The sequence below is a fragment of the Saccostrea cucullata genome, unplaced genomic scaffold (assembly GCF_032062105.1).
Source record: "Saccostrea cucullata isolate Sc308-1 unplaced genomic scaffold, CSIRO_AGI_Scuc_v1 ctg59, whole genome shotgun sequence".
Lineage (NCBI taxonomy): Eukaryota > Metazoa > Mollusca > Bivalvia > Ostreida > Ostreidae > Saccostrea > Saccostrea cuccullata.
The window spans coordinates 208,447-231,943 of NW_026930547.1; the positions used below are offsets into that span (position 1 = coordinate 208,447).

At 34.7% G+C, this 23,497-nt stretch overlaps 1 protein-coding gene across 1 annotated transcript; it reads left to right on the forward strand.

Annotated features, from left to right (window-relative positions):
- The first annotated feature begins 615 nt into the window (after nt 1-615).
- Nucleotides 616-19,467, forward strand: LOC134228985 (uncharacterized). Its single transcript, XM_062710690.1, has 13 exons — nt 616-719; nt 2,532-3,647; nt 10,900-11,570; nt 11,929-12,020; nt 12,115-12,278; nt 13,118-13,238; nt 13,640-13,807; nt 14,145-14,283; nt 15,250-15,381; nt 15,678-15,811; nt 16,317-16,448; nt 16,647-16,733; nt 16,870-19,467. Exons 2-13 carry the CDS (start codon nt 2,599-2,601, stop codon nt 16,966-16,968), a joined length of 2,988 nt encoding a protein of 995 aa, XP_062566674.1. The 5' UTR covers nt 616-719; nt 2,532-2,598; the 3' UTR covers nt 16,969-19,467.
- The last annotated feature ends 4,030 nt before the right edge of the window (nt 19,468-23,497 follow it).

Consider the following 23,497-nt stretch of genomic DNA (forward strand, 5'->3'; position numbering starts at 1 on the left):
AGTTGGTAGAGCACCTGAAAGGAGTTTCAGGGGGCCTGGGTTCGAATCCTGGTCAGGTCCACTGCATTTTCTCCTCTCCTGTTACATTGTCCATGCAGTGTCATGCCCTGGAACTGATAGATGAGAGACCTGCCAGGTATGAGCCTGGGTTGGGGTCTTTGGAGGGTCAAAGACCTTTAAGGAAGGAGGATTGAGGTGGTCAGCTGGGTTCTAATAGCCGGTGGCCAGATAGCTCAGTTAGTAGAGCACCTGACCATAGTTTCAGGGTCAAAGACCTTTAAGGAGGGAGGAATGTAGTGGTCAGCCGGGTTCTATCGCCGATGGCCAGATAGTTCAGTTGGTAGAGCACCTGACCAGAGTTTCTGGGGGCCCGGTTTGAATCCTGGTCTGGTCTGCTGCATTTTCTCTCCTGTTACACATGTAAAATAGACAAAGTTGTTTATTTGCAGAAAACAACATTGTAAATAATTGGTTAATGTGACATTAAGATTAATTTTTCTTTCTTTCCTTTTTTTTCAGTACAGTGTAACTTTATTCAGGAAAGAAAATAATGATGAGGACCGAAAAGCATCAGGATTGAATTGTAAAAGCACCGTTGTATTTTTCTTGGTCATTTTAACGTTTGGGTCAATGATTTATGCGTATCGAGCGTCAAGCATTTCTGTAACACCGAATGTTGGGAAAAAAAATGGCTAGAAATTCTTGGAATTGAAGATATGGTATGTTTACATCCTCATTTTATAGGATAGGTTTGTCAGCAGTAGATGTCAATCATTTTTGTCCACAATTATCACACTACGTTATTTCCTGCTGTGTCGAGAACCGAGCCAACTCATTTAAGAGATTTGAAATACGTTCACGATGTTCACTGTGCACTTTCACTTTAAGTTTAAGAATACACTACTTTAGACTAAATTTTCTTTGACGATGATTCAATCTAAATTGCTGCATCTGCCAGTTACTGTCCACAATCAACGAACTGATTATCATGGCTGGTGTGGTGCGCATGTTCTTAGCAAATTTAAAACTAAATTGTTTTTTGTAAGCGATCACCAATTGCAAATCGAAATGGTTCAGAGAAGGACCACTCGGTCAGTGTTCAAAATTCAAAATTATTTCCTATGGGACCAAAGGACCAACAAAAAAAGGGGTCTTCATGAGTCCTTCCAAGGCAGTGTAGGTCCAAAATTTACCCATCACATTTTTTTAGAATAAACAGGTCCAGTAAACATGGTAAACAGGTCCAGCACAATCTCTTCATTAAGCTATATAGCTTTAAAAAGCTATATAGCTTTATTAAGCTATTCAAAATAGCTTGATAAAGTTATTTATATGCTGTTTTTGAACACAAAAAACATTTTTTGCAAGAAATAAACAAAAAGTCGCAAGTATTTGACTATTCATATATGTACTATGGACTGTCAAAAATACAACCTAATCATAGAAATTCTAACATTACTGATGTTGAATACTTTAAAGCAAAATATGAATTTCCATTGTTTGAGTATCTGTATATTACTTTGGGTGCAATGAGGCGTGGATAAGTATGTTTGCTTCTCATTGTGCTGAACTGTTACCAATCAATTATCCTGTTGACCATAACTGACCTCCTTTATAATTTCATTCAAGAAATAACTGTGTGGTCACTCATCAACAGCCCCAAAACTTTGAGTACAAAGTCTCTCAAGGAGACGCAATTTAGTGAGTGATTTTTACATGCATTGTATTCAGAAGAGTTCAAAGTTTAATATTTCTACTGCACCATGATGCAACTTTTTACACACATTGAAAAAATAGCACATTTGAGAAAAAAGTCTGATAAGATATCAAGCTATTCTGAATAGCTTAATAAAGCTTTATAGCTAAATCAAGCTATATAGCTTAATCAAGCGATTGTGCTGGACCTGGTAAAGACTATTTCTACCTACGTAGCTATTAATAGCTACGTAGGTTTTTAAACCTACCCAAAGTAGCTATTTTTACCTACTTTCTGCTTTACTTACGGAAAATCTTTGAAAATCATCTTATCCAGAACATAAGCAATGATTGCATGTTTATTGCCACATGGAAGCATTATCAGGTAGTGTACAGGTTCAAATCTTTTCAAATCAGGGCAAATGGAGATAAGGCAATCAAAGTTTTACATAGGAATAAAGGGAAGATCCGAAAAATTTTCCTATCTAGAGGAGCAAAGTCATGATTAGTCACAATGATATGGAAGCATCCTCAGTATGTTCAAATCTGTTCAAATTAGGAGCCATTTTGGTTAGACAGGGCCATAAATTGCCCACAATGGGCAGTCAGAGTTTTAATAAGCAAAAGAAACATCTCTTATCAAGAACTGCAAATGCATTTATATTTATATTGAAGCATCCTCAGCAAAGGCATGATTACTCATGCTAAGTTTAAAACAGAAGCACAATCAAGGCCTCAGGGCCTCTTTGCTTAATTTCATTTAAAATAGAAATCTTTATATGAAATGTTTATGAAGTATTTTTTTATGGAAAAAAATGTAATTTTTTTTGTTACAGTAGGGAAAATTGTGATCATCCTGGAAATAAAATGCAAGAAAAAGAATGATTTGAGAGTAAGCTGACAATGGCGACAGAGATCAGAACCAGGCCCTCGGTCACTGACGAGGAGCTGTTTGGAAATGGTCCCGAGGAACCTGACACAGGGCTTAAAGAACAGCTGCGGCGTACAATCAGCCGAGAAGGCAAGAAAAGACAACAAGAATTCCGGACCTCCAAAAATGACAAAGAGTTTGAGGAGGACTCTGACAGAGAGAACGACGATGACGTGTTTGTCGGCGTGCAGATCCCAACCGAGGTGAGAACGGAGAGGAGTAAGAGTGACTCGAATCTCCCCGATCTTGTCCTGAGCAGTGCTAGTACTCAGTCAGAAGGGAACAAAGAGGCGAGGCTTAACTCTGAAGAGTCTCCAGACGTGGTGATAAGAAAAATCTCACCGGCAGGGTCTGGGCGGGATGGGGAAACTAAGGACGGAAGCCAGGGGGAAGAGAATCAGAGTATTGTAGGCCCTCTGCCAGCAACAAAAGACAAGTCCTCACCAAAGTTCAGGAGATCTGTAAGTTTTCAAGACCAAGTTAAAGATAGAAAAGACAGCAAATCAAACATGGACACTGAAAGTCGGAGGAAAGAATATCGGAAGTCGAGTGGATATGGCACAGGTGGGAGTAATACGTCGCTGCAGTCTCAGATGAGTAACATGTCGAACACGAGTCAAGACACCGAGGGAGACGTCCAACAACAGGGTACTCAGAAGCTGACAGAGTTAAATAATCCCGCTGTATCAACAGACAAGAGCCTGGATCCTAGTCAAGGGTCAAAGATGGACGTCCAACCTAAGGCTTCTCAGAAAATGACAGAGTTAAATAATCCCTTTGTATTAATAGGCAAGGGCTTAGATCCTGTAGTCCTAGCTAAGAAATTAGAACCTTCAGGAATAAGCAGGAATGGTGAGCTGATAGAAATGAGCAAGAGGATTGAATCTAGGGGATCTGTGTTACCATTAATGTATGAGGGGGATAAGACCGGGGTTAGAATTATTTCCAGAAGAGGACCCCAGCCAGATGGCATAGTGTCACCTGTCAGAAACTTTCAGTCTCCAGACAATGTTGATGATTGGTAAGTCAAGCATTTATATGACTTTGACTCAAATGTCCACAATGATAATAATATGAGCTTGAAATAGCTCTTTGAAATGTAGAATTCAGTTAACATGTTTTTTAAGTGTGAAGTCGCACATAAATGCATATTTTCTGATAAACCGTATAATCCCTATTAACTGCCCCGGGCGCTTAGAAAATTGCAAAAAGGGGGCGGTTATTTTGGTATTCTCTTTGTGATATTTAATGTCAAATTTTAACCTCAAAAATCTTTTGAAAAAAAATAAATACAAGGAACCACTAAATTAACTTAAAATTAAATGTCTAACTTTACTGAACATGCTTAAAGTGAAGACAATCCACCCAAATTACGGTATGCTAAATTATTAGAGATGTCAAATTAGTCATTTTTTAATACTCGGTTACTCGGACATTTTTCCGATCGAGTACCCGGGTACTCGTTAAAAGTGTACAAAAATATAACAAGTACATTGATAAATGTTAAACATTGTAAAACTTTTGTAGAAATAAAACCACATGCTCCCCCCCCCCCCCCCCCCACAACACAAGAAATAAAATCATAAAGGGTTCAGTGTTTTGTTTGAAAAATATTCAGCTTCGTAATTGTATCTTTTTGTTGCGTTTGATGTCCAAGTATCAGTCGTCAGATCTACAGTTACTATATCAAATTTATCAAGTTCTCCTATTAACAGAGCGGATTTAGGACCTTCCTTGGTCGTACACTTTTTCAATCCTAGATTTCATAGTTTTACGGATGGTATATTGTAGTTTGGTGCAACGATGGACATCAGTTTTTTTTAAGCCTTTGCCTTCAACCATTTGTATTGGCAGTCCTACTAAACAGAGTACGCTAGTACGATAGAGTACTTTAGAGTACGCTTATAAAATTTTATAATTTAATGAAATAAAACTACTTTTTTTTCTACATTAGTTTAACGCAATAAAAATATATCTAAAAGGAAATTTGTATGTTTTCCTTATATTAGAAGTTATTTTAATTTTTAAGTCACCTGAGTAAACTCAGGTGACCTATTGCTATCTGTTTTCGTCCGTCGTCGTTCGTCGTGTGTTAACATTTGAACATTTTCAGCTTCTTCTCTGCAACCACTCAACCAATTTCAACCAATTTTGCCATAAAGCATCTATGGATGAAGGGGAACAAAAATTCTGATTTTCATGGTCCCTGCCCCCCTGGGGCCTGAGGGGTGGGGCCAAAACCACTAAAATTAGTGCAATCTTTAAAAATCTTCTTCTTTACTCCTGGACATCAAGCAGTCAAACTGTTAGAATGAATGTAATGACAATTGAGTCCTCTACCAAAATTTTGAAAATCATGGCCCCAGGGTCAGGGGTTCTAGTGCTAGGGTGGGGCTATATTGATTATATAGTGAAAATGCATGCAAAATAGTTATGATTATATGAAAATGCAGAAGAAAAATGCCTTTTCCAAAATTGTGAATTTTTATAACCCCAGAGAAAATGCAGAAATTGTTTGAAAAGGGGTATTCAACTAATGAACTAAGTATATAGTTATGATGAGCAAGAATGCCTTTTCCAAAATTGTGAATTTTATAACCCCAGAGTCAGGGGTTCTGGTGTTTGATTATACAGAGAAAATGCAGAAATTGTTTGAAAATCTTCTTCTCTGCTCCTGGATATTCAACGAATGAACTAAGTATATAGTTATGATGAGCAAGAATGCCTTTTCCAAAATTGTGAATTTTATGGCCCCAGGGTCAGGGGTTTTGGTGTTAGGGTGGGGCTCTATTGATTATATAGTGAAAATACATTAATTCTTTGAAAATCTTCTTCTCTGCTACTGAGTATTAAATTAACTAACTAGTAAGTATATACCTATGATGAGCAAGAATGCTTCTTCCAAAATTGTGAATTTTTATGGCCCCAGGGTCAGGGGTTCTGGTGTTAGGGCGGGGCTCTATTGATTATATAGTGAAAATAGATTATTTCTTTAAAAATCTTCTTCTCTGTTCCTGGGTATTAAATAAACTAAGCACATAATTATGATGTGGAAGAATACCCTTGTGAATTTTATGACCCCAGGGTCAGGGGTTCTGGTGTTAGGGCGGGGCTCTATTGTTTATATAGTGAAAATAGATTATTTCTTTAAAAATCTTCTTCTCTGTTCCTGGGTATTAAATAAACTAAGTACAAAGTTATGATGTGGAAGAATACCTTTGTGATTTTTATGACCCCAGGGTCAGGGGTTCTGTTGTTAGGGCGGGGCTCTATTGGTTATATAGAAAATGCAGAAATTGTTTAAAAACTTCTTGTCTGCTCCTGGGTATTAAGCAGATGAACTACCTATATAGCTATGATGAGCAAGGGCCATTCTTCCTGAATTGTGAATTTCAATGCCCCTAGGTCAGGGGTACCATAGGGGGGGGGGGGGCTCTACTTATATACTGGAAATGAATTAATTGATTGAAATCTTCTCCTTTGTATTAATCAAATATTTTTGATAAGCAAGGGTGCCTTTTCCAAAATAGTGATATGTGTGGGCCAAGGGGTTCATGTGTGGTAGGGGCACTTTACTGATTATTGCTGAATGATACTGATTAGTTGAAATGCATTTTTTTGTTCCCCTACCCTGCCTATGGGTATTAAGTAACCAAACTAAACATGCTAAGTGTATAGTTATGATTAGCAATGGTGCCTCTTTCAAAATTGTGAATGCCATGACATCTAGTTTAAAACATGAACCAAAGTCAATCGTTGTAAAGATGTTGCATGATGCTCAGATGACCTATAAGGCCCATGGGCCTCTTGTTGATTTCATGTTACGGTTTATCGTTTGATCCCGTTCCCGATCTTATTTAACTTGAAATGTTTCATTGTTAACACATGGTTAATGTGAAAAATATTGAAGTTTACGTAATATAATTAATTTAATTTTTAATACATAAAATTAAGTTGAAATTCATAAGTGTGCAACAAAATAGTAGTTAAGATCGGGGTGTTAATAACCTTTAATGCATTGAATCATTAATGTTGCTTTCTTGTCAAACTATCGCTAAAAAAACAAAAATTTGAGACAAATATTGCAATATTATTTTAAAATACTGTTTAATCAAGTTGTATATTCATAAGTAAACAGTCTAATTATATTGAATTGCACAATTTTTCTAGCGTACTCTAAAGTACTCTTACTACTCTATCGTACTCTAGCGTACTCTGTTTAGTAGTACCCTTTGTATTGGTATGTAATCAACTCAACCATATCAACAATCATCTGTCTCGTTGCCCGAGAATTAACAGAGAAAATTGACAAAGTCGGTTGTTTTTCTGAAATTTCTGGCCTGTCGAATTCCTCCTTATGTTTAAGACGAATGTGATATAACATGTTTGTCGCTCCATCGTACAGGATAAGTTGACTTCGCACAGCTGACATTTTACATATTTTGAATCTTCAGGTGGCATTTTATCTAGTCTGTGCGATCTATTAAGCAAGATAAACTATAAACAATAAACAATTTTCAGTAAAATTTTAAAACAAATCAATAAATCAAAGCAAAAATAAGGGTAGAAAACACCGAAGGTGAGAAAAGCCAGGTAACAGGTGCTTGGTCACGATAATTACTGTACATATAAATGCTGCCAGAGGCGATAACGATCATTTAGAGGCATAGGAAACCCTAATTACTGTATGTATAAGTGAAATGAACATTTTACGTTTTAAAATCAATGTTTTAATGCATTAAAAGTAAGCTTAGAAATATTCAAAAATATACATTCGAGTAACAAAGTACCGATTTTAGTATTCGATACTCGGACGTTCTATCAAGTACGCTTAACCGGGTACTCGTTGACATCCCTATAAATTATTCATTTTCCACTGCAAAATAAGATAATATAGACACGTTTCATTTTCACTTTGTTTGATTTTTTGATACGATTCTTCTTGATTTTAATCACTGTACAGGGGGCCCTTATTTCCTGACAATTGAAAAAGACCTAAGGGGGCATTTATAAGGGCAGGGGTGGTTAATAGGGATTATACGGTATACTTTAGATCATCTAATTTTCGTGACCCCTTATTTTCATGGGAAAGTCATTAGTTCTTTATTAGTGAGACAAAAGTTTCATAAAATGTGGACTTTGCTCTATATAATCTTAAGAAATACTTATTTATGCAAGAATCAAATTCTGCGAGCACACTGTCTTGTGCAATTATGCGAAAACTTTTCGCAAATAAAAAGTTATTTACAGTATTTGTAAAAAATTTTGGAGCATATTTCTATACTAATTCTTTTTTCACTATCGTGTTTACTTCAGCTGTTATAAGATATCATAGCTGGTATATACAGGAATTATAATCTATAATCATGGTAACTAAGTACATTTCTTGGAATTTTTTCTATGTTCATTGATGCTAAATAATGTGTGATGTCTCAAAGGGTTACCACTGGTGTTTGAAAAAAAGACATACCCAGTAGACCAGAGAAGGCAAAAAGTTTTGCATGCACTTGTTGCAACTTGTGATCATTTGTTTTTGGAGTTTTTTTTTTCCATTCTGGCATTATATAATAAATAGATTTTTAAGCACAGAAAGAATCTGCATTTAAATACAATCCTCTAGTGTCTTTTAGCAAACCTCTTTTTAAATAGCCAATGTAAAAATGTACAAAATTCTTTGTTGATCTAAATAAGATTTTCTGCAAATTTTCAAGTTTAGTTTTTAAGTGTAATTAAAGTAAAAAACAACTTAGGAATTCCAGACAATAATTACCATGATTATACTGTAAATATCAATATGAAAAACATATAGCAGTTTTACCTTAAATCATTGTGATTCATACCTATAGTTTCTGGACTTGTGTTTGATTATTTTTCAATTCTTTATTTATTTGTTAATTTATCACAATGATGATTTTAAAAGACCTAAGTTTGCAGTTCTTCATCTAATAATTCAACATGCACACATTAAGTACTGCTGTGTTATTTCCGCAATAGCTTCAGAACTGTAGCTCTCCGAAAAATATATATTGACAGACTGGAGAGCGACAGTGCCACCCATTGAAAAAAACTAGGGATGTCAAATCGGTCAATTTTTGATACTCGGTTACTCGGACGTTTTTCCGATCGAGTACCCGGGTACTCGGTAAAAGTGTAAATAAATATGAACAAGTAAATTGATGAATGTAAAACATTGTAAACATGCACTTGACGTATAAATAAAACCACTTGCTCTGATAGGAGGTTTAAACGTAAAATTAATGCATTTCTGTTGTAACAATGATTAGAACTTCGTGCCCGATGAAATTTTATACAACCTTTATTTACTTTCAATTTATTTATCAGATAAACACAAGAAATAAAATCGTAAGTGGTTCATGGTGTTTTTGTTAAAAAAAAAATAATCCACTACGTAATTGTAATGTAACTCTTTGTTGCATTTGACGTCAAGGTATATATCAGACAGTCGTACAGTTTGACTTGAACTTGATCAAGTTCTAACAGAGCCGATTTACCATTTTCGTATACTTTTCGATCCTAGATTTTGTAGTATCACGGGACGGTATTTTGTAGTTTGGTGCTATGATTGACATCATTTTTTTAAGCCTTTGCCGTCAACTATTTGTACATGTATTGGCATGTAATGAAACACAACCATATTAACAGTTGCGCATGTAATATCATCTGTCTCTATTCCCGAGAATTCACGGCTTCTCAGAGAAATGACAAAATTATCTAATTTATTTAATCATAACAGACATTAAAAGATGTTCAGTGAAAACAAATAATTAAAGAAAATCAAAAAATAAGGGTAGAAGACAGCCGAAGGTGAGAAAAGCCAGGTAACAGGTGCTTGGTCACGATAATTACTGTATAAACACTGCCACAGGCGATAACGGTCATTTAGAGGAGTAGGAAACCCTAATTACTGTATGTACAAGTGCAATGAGTATTTTACATTTTAAAACAGATTGTTTAATGCATTAATAATTAAGCTTGAGAATATTCAAAAATATACATCCGAGTAACCGAGTACCGATATTAGTATTCGATACTCGGACGTTCGATCGAGTACCCGGTTAACCGGGTACTCGTTGACATCCCTAAAAAAAACTGTATATTTATTGCGCATAAAAAAGTATGCTTTTCTCGATTTATTTCTCCACGTTTTTAAACTGTCATCTCAAAATATTACTAACTGTGTGCATATTTTTTTCATTGTTTCCACAAGCAAAACATTCCTTAAAATTGTTGTTAATAGCTGGCCCAGAAATTAAGATCATCGAAAACTTTGTCTATTTATACTGCCTTTTTGGTTTGCAAGATAATTCTGTCCAACGCACTAAGTGCAGATGTCAACCATGAGAGTACTTGATAGATAGAGGAGTAAAGATTTTTTTTTAATCTATCTTTTTTTGCAATTGAGGTAAGAATTTGGAAGAATTAATCCAGAACTAACTCAGCTTATTGCAACTTGTTGTGTGCAATAAAATATATACAGTTTTATGACGGATCCTTAACACTGTAGCTCTGCGGTCTGTCTATATTTATTTGGAGAGCTACAGTTCTGCAGCTATTCCTGCCCTGCATGGATCTCTTTTAATGCCTCTTTATATACTTTTGAATTGCCGGACTGACTGTTGTTCATACTAGTACTTTTATTTATAACAATATATTAAGTTAAAAGTCCCTTTGATCTCATTTACCTGGTTTAATCAACATCCTTGTTTACATGTTTTATATTTAACATCCTTGTTACCACAAAATGACCCAGCAGAGCGTAGATTATTTACGGAGTTCAGAAATAGTCACACTATACATGAAGGAAATTGTAAACACATATCAGTTTCATTATGTAACACACTGAAATTATATCCTTTAATTCACATTCCTTAAACAAAGCTCAGATTTTGATTTAAACCCGGAGGTATATATAAGGACAATATCTCTGTCTTTGCGGTCTGCCCTTTAATACAAATCATTGATTATCATTCTGTAGATCTTTGACAAAAGACTGTTAGATTCTATACCTTAGTACTTGAAATCTTGGGGAAAACCAGATTGTTTTTCAGTACTTAGTATTGTAACTACAGGAAACACCTTTTCTACTTTCATTTTTGTAAACAGCCAACCAGTTTTTTTCCCTGATTTCAATTTAAATACCCTGCATATTTTAGACTGCATGGATTGTAAAATGAAAGAATGTTTGACAAAGTCAGAAATGAAAAGAAGATGTAAATATAAGGATCACTTTTGATTTTGAGTGTGTGTTTCAGCTTTACTTCAAGAGATGAAGAAGACCAGACCACACAGATATCAAACCTTATTCCAGAGGTTGTGACTTCTATACTTAACCAACCCTCTATAGAGGACACACCACCAAATGACCTCTTACCACTTCTCAGCATAATGCAACCATCAAATGTTGAGGATTCTCCTATACCAAACCAGGAGGAAGGATCCAGCAATTTGTCACATGGGGGAGTGGATCCAAATGCCAGCAGCCAAGAGGGTGGATCAAACAGTTCTCCAACAGAAGGAGGTGGTGCTGATGATCTGAGCCATCATGATAGTTCTGTCCAGCTGCCTGATTTTGAACAAATTTTAGATCCAAAAACTCCAGACATTGCTAACATTGTTTCACCCAGTCTCAGATTGTCCAAGGAGGAGGCGATAAAAATTCTGGCTCAGTATGGTAATGCTCGTCAGCCGTCCTTGCCCTCGTCAGCAGGGGTACCAGTAAATCTACAAATCCCGGACCGACTCCCGGCCACCCCCGATGTCCCTCTCCCCAGACAACCCCCCTCCACCGGACACTCCAGCTATGGAATTTCCAATATCACCAGTGCTTTTCTTAAGAATCCACAGATATTTAATTTTGAAGTAGAAAATCTACAGAACATTTTACGGATCATTGGAACACCAACGTCAGGAATTGGGATCAGAGGTAAGTGGTGGGAACACCAAACATCAGAGGCCTGGTCAACAGAGCAAATGTTCGCAAGAACTTGCCAAATTCATTTCTACTCCAACAGAAATGTTCCCGAGGGCTTGCCAGCATTCACTCTGTTGAACAGGCCTCAGGACTACAGATCAGAGGGTGATTTTTAAGGCTATTGGGAACAGCATGATGGATTTTAATGAAGGCTTTTGGAAACACCAACATCAAAATTAGGGATCAGACCGAGTAGACTAAAATTAGAGGTCAATAACTGTACTATTAAGAGTTGTACAATATTTTGGTTTAATGTTGTTTCATATTTCTAAGATATTAGTAATGTATCATGTTGTTTAATTTTTTGTAGAGGGCTCCCTTGCCTCTGATGTCTCTGTGCCTTGTGTAGAGATCGCGTCACGATGCAAAGATAGAGACTGCTCACTACGCAAGTGTCAAATGGTAAGACAAGAAAATTAATTAACAGATTGTAAGTCAAAATAACAGTCCCTGACAGAGAACCTTTTACATCTGATTTTATTTGTAATGTTTCCAGATGAAGGCAGCCCTGATTGGTCTACAGCACACCTTGGACGGGTTCCTGGAGATTTCGGCCTCCCCGGACGTCCAAAATCTGTGTCTCCGACTCTACGAACATGCCAAAAACTGCGAGGAGCCGCCCGTTAGGTGCACTATACCCTGGTGTTACCTCCTCAGAAGGTGGGTTGGTTTGTTGTTTAACGTCCCTCTTGGGAATTTTTAACCAAATATGAAGATGCTACCAATTATCGGTGGAGGGCTGCAAATTTATACTCTATACTCAGCACTCTGGCCCATTAAATAATGAGGGATCTCTTACTGCAAAACGGGACCTCTGTTTATATGGTCTCATCTGAAGGACCAGTCTTCACGTCCCATTTCACGACATTTAGTTCAACTTTCTTACTCCCCGACTCTAGAGCCAATGCTCTAACCATTGTGCCATGCAAGCAACTCCTTAGATAACAATTGAGGTACACAATGCCCTAATCAAACTTCTTTTTTTAGGATTTAAAACAGATCACTACTAGTGAAAAGCATTGTCCATTGTATTTCTTGTTCATTACTGCTATCTCTTACAACCCCTATATAAGCTGCAGGCCTCTTAAGTGTTCAAGGTACATGTGTTTTGTTGTAGTGGTCTGACGAGTATAGATGCATGTCTTACAGTACTGTTTTACTCGTTTGCAATGAAATTATCAAATTTTAAAAACTTTTTCTGAGCCAGGAAAAATACAAGTCAATACATAATTTACAATCATAAAAACAAGGAATATACGTACAAAATATAAGACCAGGAAAGAAATACTATACCTTGGCCACAAGTTTCTAGTGTGCTTTCGAGTGTAACAAAATCAAAGGGTATAACGGTACAGGGTATGCTGAATGTGTTTGCAAATAAATTATAATTTACTGCAAAGAATGCTGAAAATGAAATGATATAAACTTTTATCATAATTAAGATTTCACTTGGAAAACCATTATCATCTATGCAAAAGTGTATTTGGCCTACTTTATAGATTTTCTGAGGAGGAGGGTGTCACAAGTTATGCTGCGTTTTTCTGGATTAAGCGTCAGTTTGACACGCCGGTCTGTGATGAGGACATCTTTCCTGAAGAGGATCTAGAACAGTTCATTAAGGTAAAACAATATAGGATTATACTGTAAGTCGTTTAAATTCCACAAGGTTAAAATTTCACGATATCTCAAAAAGTACCCATTGCGATGATTTTAATTTCACACTGCAAGAAATTAATTCAAATTTTGTGTAAGCATTAAAACATTTTTAAAAACTAATAAAAGCATTCATGATGGGTTTAATTTCGCAGGAAAATGATAAATCGCTAAATATAGTGAAATTAAAACCATCATGATTATTTTCCAATCTACAGTAGTGATATCTTAAGGTAACATCTTTCTTTATTATAGCAAGTGGTATTTGTCAGTTATCATCCTATGAAATGGGAGTAGAGCTATAACATGATTCAACAGACTTATTGTTGAGGCGCAATTATAAAATCTTCCTGTCGTTTCTCTTTTAGCTTCAGTCTTCACATCACCACACGGATTCGACGTCGTTTGAGGTCATATCTCGGATTGAACTGCCTGGTCACTACGGAAATGTGGCCCTGGTGTCCGAGGTGACCCCTCCTCTGGCCTCGTTTGATTCCGAGATGTCCACAACTGACCCCCTCTACGTAATAAAACAAGTAGGTGTCACATCATCACTGAAGTACTGATCACTGTTATTAATTATGGTGTAAAACAAGTAGGTCTGAATTATTGGATCACTGAAGGATGAAAATCACTGAATAAGGATAAACAACACAAACACTCTGCTTGCAAATTTCAAATATCTTTGCTGGAATATATGCCTTTCTCACTTGAGAAGTGGTATTTGCTTTGTTAAACATTGTCATCTTTATGTACGGCAAAGCCACATAATTTGGTGAAAAGTACAAAAGTCTGTTTGGGAGATTAGAAAATTCATTGGTGGTATGTATCTTTAAACATAATTTAGAGTCGCCTGTTTTTTATATTTTGTAGATCAGTAATGATGAATCTGATACTGATGAAACACGGGTATTTGAGAGACTGAGAGATCTAGAACACCCCAATTTGATTCACCACTACTGGATTGCTGTCTATCAAAGTCACACCAACATCTGTCTACAGTACATACAAGGTAGGCTAATTTTATCCCCATTTATTCACCCAATTGTTTGGTTACCCTGTAAGTTACTTTAGACATACTTTTTTCCACACAAAATAATTCTGTGGAATCTAAAAAATCAATTGGTTTAATCCACAGAAAGAAAATTACGCGGATTTTCTAGATTGTCACTATATGCCTTACATTTATATTAAGTATGCTTGGACAAATTTCCGTGGAAAATTTGTGACGGTGTACATAGCGTAAATTAATACCACACGGAAAAAAGTACTTCAACAGTATTGATAATTTAAGAATTCACAGTCTTGCTCATACACAAAATAATGCCTGCTGCAGTCGGTAAAAAAATCAATTGGTTTTGCATGAAAAAAAGTGAAACATTGTTAAAACTAAAGAACCCATTTTACAAAAGAACTAATGACTAAGATCAAAAACTTCAGTTTAATGATTCTGTTTCAAAATACTAGCATAAAAATTAATTGTAAATTCTTCATTATGAGATAAAGCCATCTTTAAATTAAATTAGATATTAAAAAGCATAGTTAAATTTCATTCTTAGTTGTCGTTCTTTGGTATGAGGGGCACCAGGTTTCTGTGGATTAGGTTTTCGGTCATTAAAAAGAAAAGGGTTTATTTACATATTATGCTATTTTCTAACGTAACAGTAGAATCTTAACTCAGTGTGATCATTGCTATTTTCTGATGCGACAGTAAAAGTTGGTTTACAGAATACTGTAAACCAACTTTTATTTGCGATGACTTTATTTCACTATTTACCAGGGGTAAACTAATACGCAATGATTAATTTTTGTGATCCAGCCGATTTTGGATCTGTTATTAATGGACACAGAGACTTTAAGGACCAGTTCACAGCGAGATATATTCGTGATGTTAAGGCTCTCACGAACTTCATGAAAATTTCTCACACACGAATAAAAGTTAGTTTACAGTATTATGTAATAATTCGGTGTTTTACAGGTGATACACTGGAGACCGAACTACAGCGACGTATGTTATTCGCCCCACACATGGTTCTACAGATGATGAGAGAAGTGTTAGACGCTGTGGATTTCCTCCATAGGAATGGAATTATCTACCTCTACTGGTCATGTAAGTCTTATATTAATAAATTAATCATTATGCTTCACAGATAATCAGAGACAAATTAAGACACTTGATAAAAAAAATACCTTGAATGATATTTCTCAAATTATTATGGCTCCCCCTATGAATGTCAAGGGAGAAAACTCTGATTAGGATGCTTTATTCTTTTAAGAAATTTTCAAGTTAAAGGCCCACTTTTGTTAAATTGTTTTCCCACAATATGTGAAATTGTGGGCATTTTAATTTGACCTCTTTTAAACAGTCATGATAGGTACAACAAAATTCTGATGTCTTTATTTCAGTGGGTAACATTTTACTGGACAGTTTACACAGACGACTCATCATTAACAACCTGACCCTGTCCGTGACTGATGATGGACTTTATGATGAGGGGTACACCAAACAGTCCCTACCCCCAAGTCTGGTCCCTCCAGAGGTAATACTCACATGCTTGTAGTCAATTCTCTGTAGATTCCTTTTTGTCTCTTTTTCTTGTGACATTGTAGTCACCAAATGCCAATAATGGCTTTAGACACACCTAGGGTGATACCACCTGAGAGGAAAACTGAAAGTGATAAACCTCACACTTCTTTAACATACTGTTATTTGGAACAGGAGTTGCTTATACTTAACCTTCAATATGAATTTTCATATAACTGGTAATATATGATAGTTTCAAACTCAAGAGTAAATATATAGTTCAGAGAAAACAACAAAAAGAAATGAATTAAATCAGTCCTTTATCTTTGACATATGGCTTATTGAAAATAAAGGACAGAGATTCAAATTGCGTGAATTTTAAAGCTGCCTCTCAAATTGCAGCACTTTCTTCAAAAAGTATTAAAAATGCATCATTGAAAAAGCACAGCTCGGAGTCATATCTTGATATCAAAGGTGTAAAACTTGAGACTAAATATAAAACAAATTGCTTTTTAATTCAGATGTTTGAGGGTGAATCGTTGACCCATGACAGTGACTGCTGGGGCGCGGCATGCGTTATGGTTCACCTGTTATCAGGTCATCAGATCTGGTACAGTCATCGTCATGACTCCAGAGAGGAATTGTGGGAAAAGGTAAGTTAGCGACTAATAGGTGAACAAGTACATTATAATGTCAGGTTATGATTGTATGTAATAATAAAAAATCTTCTGTCGATAAAACAGCAGGGCTACATTGACTCCAGTGAGCATTGTTGCCCAGGGGCCTCTCGTTTAAAATACTTTTTGAGAACGTTCTTTGTCAGAGATTTTGACAATTGCTTAACATTGTAGGTTAGATCAGGCTGCTCCCCTTTCACCTCAGAGGAAGTTAAAATCAAAGACACATCGCTGTTAGCACTACTTAAGGAATGTTTTAAGGTAGGTCCCCAGTCAGACAGATATTGGCATGCTGCAGTATTATGATATCATTTACACATGATACAAATTGGAATATTACTTTCAAAAGAAAAGAAGAGATATGACATGTTAATTGTAAATGATTCCTCTTTTCCAGTTAAAAGTGAGTGAGAGAATATGTTTTGTGGAACTTCTGAGAAGAATTAAGTCTGCATCAACTGATGGGAATTTTGCTCACTTGTCTGGTGGTTCCTAGTGAATACACAAACTCACTGCAGTGGTCTGTCACCTCAGCTTAATCAGTTCTCAGTATGTCAATGCTACCACTGGGACTTCATTCTGTTGTGACCAGGTTCTGCCAAAACTCCCTGAATGCAATTTTTCTTTGTCAGCATCAATTATAGAGATCATGCATTGGAATATGTAAATATGTATACCTTGGATATGTCAAATTCAGTATGATATTTTTATGGTCAGTACATGGAATGACATATTTATTATTCAAGTCGGAATGATCTCCACACCTCTACATGTAACACTGCCACAAAGTGGGGAGGCCAGAAATGTGTTGTTCTTATGAAATTACGTTTGTGCCATAAAATTTTTAAACAATTCAACTATTTCTGGTGTACATTTGTTACTAGTACTTGTAATTTTTGGTCATCAGGAAAAGAAAACGAGAGAGCTTGATATGTGTGGTTTGGTATGTGTAGTTAACGGCTTGGTAATACAAATATTGCTTGGTAACAGATGCCCATTGGTTTATGTACAGTTCACATTCCATGTATGTTGCTACAAAAGATTTTAAGTTGTGACTGTTTGTGAACCATTTTATTTTGTCTGTTAATATAAACTAGAATTGTCTATTTTTAGAAACCTTTTTTGTTAAAAGTTGCTTCTTTGTTTCTTTTATATGCCTTGACACTTGACAGCATGTAAATGGGGTACTGCAATGGAGCACCTAGTTATTATACACTATTTTAAAACTTACTACATGTACTCTCTTTCAGCTATCGTCACATGAATACAAAGTGTCTGCCTTCTATAAATATTCAAGATTCTGTATAGTGTTATAACCTTGTAAATATTATAGATATATATGTATATATATATTTATATTTAGTTTTATGGCTTGTTTTCTTGTGATGTTTTATGTAGAAAAATTTCACACTTTATGTGGCGACCCGTTGCCTTTCAATTCAAGAAAATATACATGTATTCACTAGTTGTGGAACAAATGTGCTGAGATAGGGGTTCTGTCTTACGGTTCTAAATCTCACTGTGATCTCAGCCTTTCCTACTGCCTAAGCTTATTGTGTTTTTCTTAAGCTGGAGAAATTAGGGGGAGGGTCGCTTATAATGACGTATAGCCTAGGGGACTGTGTTCTTTGTACATCTATCTTGTCACTGCATTGCTCAAAATCACGAGTTTCAGAAAAAAAAATATAAAGAAAGTGAAGCTAGTTTCACATTTATTTTAAAATGTGGACAAATATGTCAGTTTTTTTTATACAAGCTTGTGAAGAATTTTTCCATATTGTTAGTGTATAAATGTATATATATGTATACACTTGTATAAATACTAGGATAATTAATGGTCTTTGTTAGTGAACCTGTTAAGTTTGTCTGGATTTGTTGACTTTGGTGCATTGTTTCTTGTGGATGCAAAGAAGAAGCTCACCTTGTTGTTAATATCTTTGTTTGAGTTTTTGTTTTTTATTTTACATTTTTACTTGAAAAATGGCAAAAGAATTGGTGACCTATTTTGTGACCTATTTTAGGTAGTGGAAGTGGTAATGTTTTTACATATTCTGGAACAATCTAAATTTAGGTACTAAAAATGAATTCTGAATCACTCTTCTTGTTGCCCCTCCATTTTCTTTACGTTAATTTTAACATAAGCTACAAATCATACATGTACAGTACATGTAGTTAGTTTAAGAATCTTCCCTCCTGCTACACTTTATAGTTTTATGAACTTGGAAGAATTTCAAAAATTATACTCAATTGGCTTCATTTACTGAATAATGAAATAAGTTAATGATGTGACAAATTGTTAAAAGACATAATAAACATTTCTTTTCATTAGAAATTACTTAGATTTTAGGTGGCATAATAGGGTAAACTTTTTACTTTTAACAAAGAAATAGTGGTTTTAGAACAAGAAGGGTTATATTTTTGAATTTAAAAATATCTGTTATGGTTTAGGATGAATTCTGTACCCTGGGATGATATATACCAAGGACTGATTATGTTAAATCACAGTCCTGATTAATAAATGTTGATGTATATATACTGTATACAGGGTTATTTTCGCCCCGCTTTATATTCGCCCTTTCACACTTGCAAACAATTTTGACCCATTTTAAATTTGCCCAGTCACAGATCTGTTTAATAAATTATACTATATTCTTTGAATTTGCCCCTTTTACATTCGCCTTAACCTAGATCATGGTGAAAGGGGTGAAAATAAAACAGGCGCGAAAATTTTGTTGTATACAGTATTCTTTTGTAATTTTACAGTAGAGATCTTGATTGTTGGTATAGTTTTGTAGAACTCAATTTTATCTATATACAAGAGTTTAGTTTTATTATATACCAAACCATGCTTGATATTTACACTGTCCTAATGTCCTCAGACAGAGGTGATATGCCTTGAACCATTTTATGCAGCTTTTCATAGCCTCGCTTTGTTGATTTCTGTTTTCAAAACCATTATTTCGTTAAGAAAAATAAAATTGAAGCAGAAAAGTGATTTTGAATGCTTTGTTTTCATTCTCTGTTGGTTTGTATAAAGTAACTGTGTATACTTGGTTTTGTAACGACAGGTTTTTTTCCACACCTGAGTCCATGAATATAAACTTAGTCTTGATTAATTCCCAGATTTTGAATTACGATAGTGTTGTAGTATGGAAAGTCATTATTTTAAGCACCTGTCAGAAATTCATCAAATTAAAACTTCCTCTCTCCTTCTCTTAGTTTTTTGTGGAAAGACTTTTTTTTCAGATTGACATATTTTGTACAGCATATTTTGTTGAAGGGGATTTTTTTCACCTAAAGAAAATATCATAAATAGGCAAATACTGTTATAGCTAGACTTTCTTAACATGTTCACAGTTTCCTATAGTATGTTCTTAGACTAATTTACCCATTCAAGAATCAGCTGTTTATATTGTCTTACATATTGATTTATTACCGATGACCTTGACTGTTGTATTCACTATTGAAGTCTGTAAGCTGATTGAAATATCTATTTATTTTTTCATCAAGTATTTTACTAGCCAGTGGAGTTTATACCTTAATTTGAAGTTCGGAAAGACATTGGTTCTATTGTATCCTACCAAACATTAATCATGACTTGTCATTTTCTCAAATTTTCCAGGGATTTAGAGTGGATCCATGTAGATAACGGAAAAGAACTCACTTGATTATGATCGGAGGAAGTTATCATTGATCAACAATAAGTGAAATGTTAGTGTACATTGTTTATTTTTTCTCCAAAAAGGTCTCTCTGTAATTTGAAAGTTTTAAGTTAAACAGGTACCAATGGTCACCTGAGTTGATGCTCAAGAGAGTTTTTCTAGTTTGATGCTCAAGAGAGTTTTTCTAGTGAGTGTCTTGCATGTAGCGGATGTCAACAGTCATTTGTAAACATTTTTAAAATATTTTTTAGAGGGCATATAGTTGTCCTGTCCATCTGTCTGTTTGTACACTAGATTTTTAACCTTGCCAGTAACTTTTGACTTGTTGCAGCTGTGGTTTTCTTATTTCACAAGTACTTGTATATTTCTTGGGACAAACCTCTGGGTACCAGTGTATTTTCTGATTGGCAATATGACTTTAGAGGTTGACCTACTTTTTAAAAACTAACTTTGTCCATAGCTTTTGAAAAATTGGTGCCAGGGATTTTTTTTTCAAGATTTTTTTATTATATATGCTTGTACCCATGCAATCACCCCACAGACATTATTAGTGACCTGCAGTTGTCATTGATGAATCATAGTGAATATGTCTGCAAATTTACATGTTTCACACATTTTAACTTGCTGCTAACTACATAATGGAGGAAAATTAGATACTGACACATACAAAGTTTGTGACACAAAATCTTTCACAGCAGCAGTGAAATATGATCAAGGGATATATCAGACGTGGTAATGAGTTTTTGAGTTGTTTAAAAGTTTTGTTTTATTTTTTTAATACATAAAACAATTTACCATAGGGTTGCATCATATGAGCAACATTGTTTTTTGTTTTTGTTTTTTTATACATACAGGACCTAAAGAGAACTAAAGTACCTGATACTCAGGTGAGCCTTATTGCCAATGGGCCTCATCTTCATAATCTGCATATGATAATTTTTGTTTTTCACTCAATTTGTTTTTAACCCTAATGTGATAAAGGAAGGCATCAAAGACTTGTAAATGTACAGTTCTGCCTTATTCATCAAGTGTCATGTGATATGCAAGTATTTTATAACACTGCTATGTGAATTGAAATTTACAAAATCATTATTTTAAATAATTTTGATTTCTGTAATGGTTTTCAGATTTATCCCTCATGGAATACAATTTTACCTAGTTGATTATTTCATGTGTTGACCTCTTTTTCTGTAAGATGTTACACCTGTGTTACAAATAGTTTTCCTGAAAAAAGATAGAATTACACACCACTCAATACATGTCTATGAATAAAATTAACATTTTAACAAGGGCTAGTTGGTGTAATTAAGATTTAAAGGATAGGTTGTTATTGAAATTCAGCACTGAACCTAAAATTTGTAATTATATGGATTAAAATACTAAAAATAAAAAGAGTTACATTTGATTACATTTGCATTAAATACAGATTGAGATTTTCATTAAACCCTTAAACTCTGTGTATTGGTGAAATAGACAAATCAAGGTTTAAATTTTCTATGTTATTTTAAATTTATAATGTAAGCCATCAATTTTCAATATCAGATTTATCAATCTTACAACAGTGCACGATCAATTCACTGTTTTTATGACAGAATAATAAGACCATAAAATGAGAACAGACTTGTATCATTTTTTTTTTAATTTTCAATATCATAAGTTTTACTTAATGTATTTGTTAAAACATATGCAGTTTTGTATAGCATTTAAACCTAACATATGAAGGAATTTTTGGTTTCATAACCATTTAACATTTCAAAGGTTATTTTGATTTAAAATTTTGACTTAAGTTTGTTTTCAGTTCATGGTTTTGCAGCCTTAGACTGAAAGCTCAATCATTCTTTTTTGATCACAGTTGTTCAGTGCCATCCCCTTGTCTGTCTGTCTGTTTGTTGGTAAACTTTTAACATTTTTTAACTTCTCAAGATTGCAGAACCACATGCTGGGCCAATGTTACTCAAAGTTGGTAAATTAAACATTCCTGGGTTAAGGACAGTCTGTTGTTAAAATAAAGGTCAATTTTCCTTCCAAGGGGAGATAATCCAGAAAAGTTAAAAAATCTTTTTCACAAGTATGTTTATTGGGGAAAAAAAATGGTTTTAGGTCAGCATGGCCAAAATTCCTCTCACCGGTGAGCATCGTGGCCCATGTTCCTCTTGTGTTTTTATTAATGGGCATTCTCAGAAACTTTATGATATCAAATTTTCCACATTTTTGAGATATTCACAAGGTGTCAGCTGACTTAACACTGAAAAACAAACTTAAAAAAAAAATTTATCCAGGTTCTAGTTGGTTGTAGTTCTTGTAATTAGTTTGACAGCCCAAAAGTATTAAGTCTCTTTTATAACCATCTGTGACTTTACATGGCAGCAAATGTATTTTATAAGGCTTTTTAGAAGTTCTCCCATGACTCCATTACAGTGAGGAGAGGTAGTAGTGAGAGTAAGATGACACTGTACAAATTACCTCCTATAATTCAGGTCTACCGACCGTACACAGTGACACAATGACCAAGTACTCTACATTCCTGTAATAGGAATGGAATTTACATTAAAATTGTGTCACCTATTTAACATGTCATAAATGTTTACTTAATATCTTTTTCTTCCTGAATGAACACATGAAAATTTGTGAAAGTGAAGATTAATTCTCCTTTTCCAAAGAAGGGGATGGGGAGAAAAAAATTAGATCTTTATGAAATTATTAGGCCAGAAATAGAAAAATGGTAAAAGTTTCCTAGGAAGTGTTAGAATTTTTTTTTTTTTTTTTTCAAAGGCTATATCACAAAATACGATTATAAAGTTGTCTTTCCCATTCGAAAAACAAAAAAGATAAACAAAAAAAAAACAAAACAGGATATTGCATTGTCCACTGGCAAAGAGCAGTTACAAAACATTGCTTATGATTATGACCCCATGTATTATGAATTGCCAATGTCTTAAAAATATTTATATACTTAGTAGTAAATACACCGATTCTGCACGATGTGAAACCGGTGACATCACAATACCCCATATCCTGGACTGGTCCGAAAATCCATATCACATATCAGACCGGAAGTAATGCTTGTATAAAGTTTAAAGGTTAATTAAATTGATTTTATTCAAATATATACATAAAAAATAATTCTTTAATAACATTTGTGGAATTTAATTTTTTTTCAATTACCTAAAATTGTCTCTATTGAATTTTAAAGAAGAAGATCAAACATCTACGAAATATTCTTCTATTCTTCGATGTGAACTCGCATATTAAGTATTTTAAATATATGATAAATTGAATACTACATACTAAAATCCATATCATATGTCATATCAGACCTCGGGCACCATATCAACCCTTGGGCCTTCGGCCCTTGGGCTGATA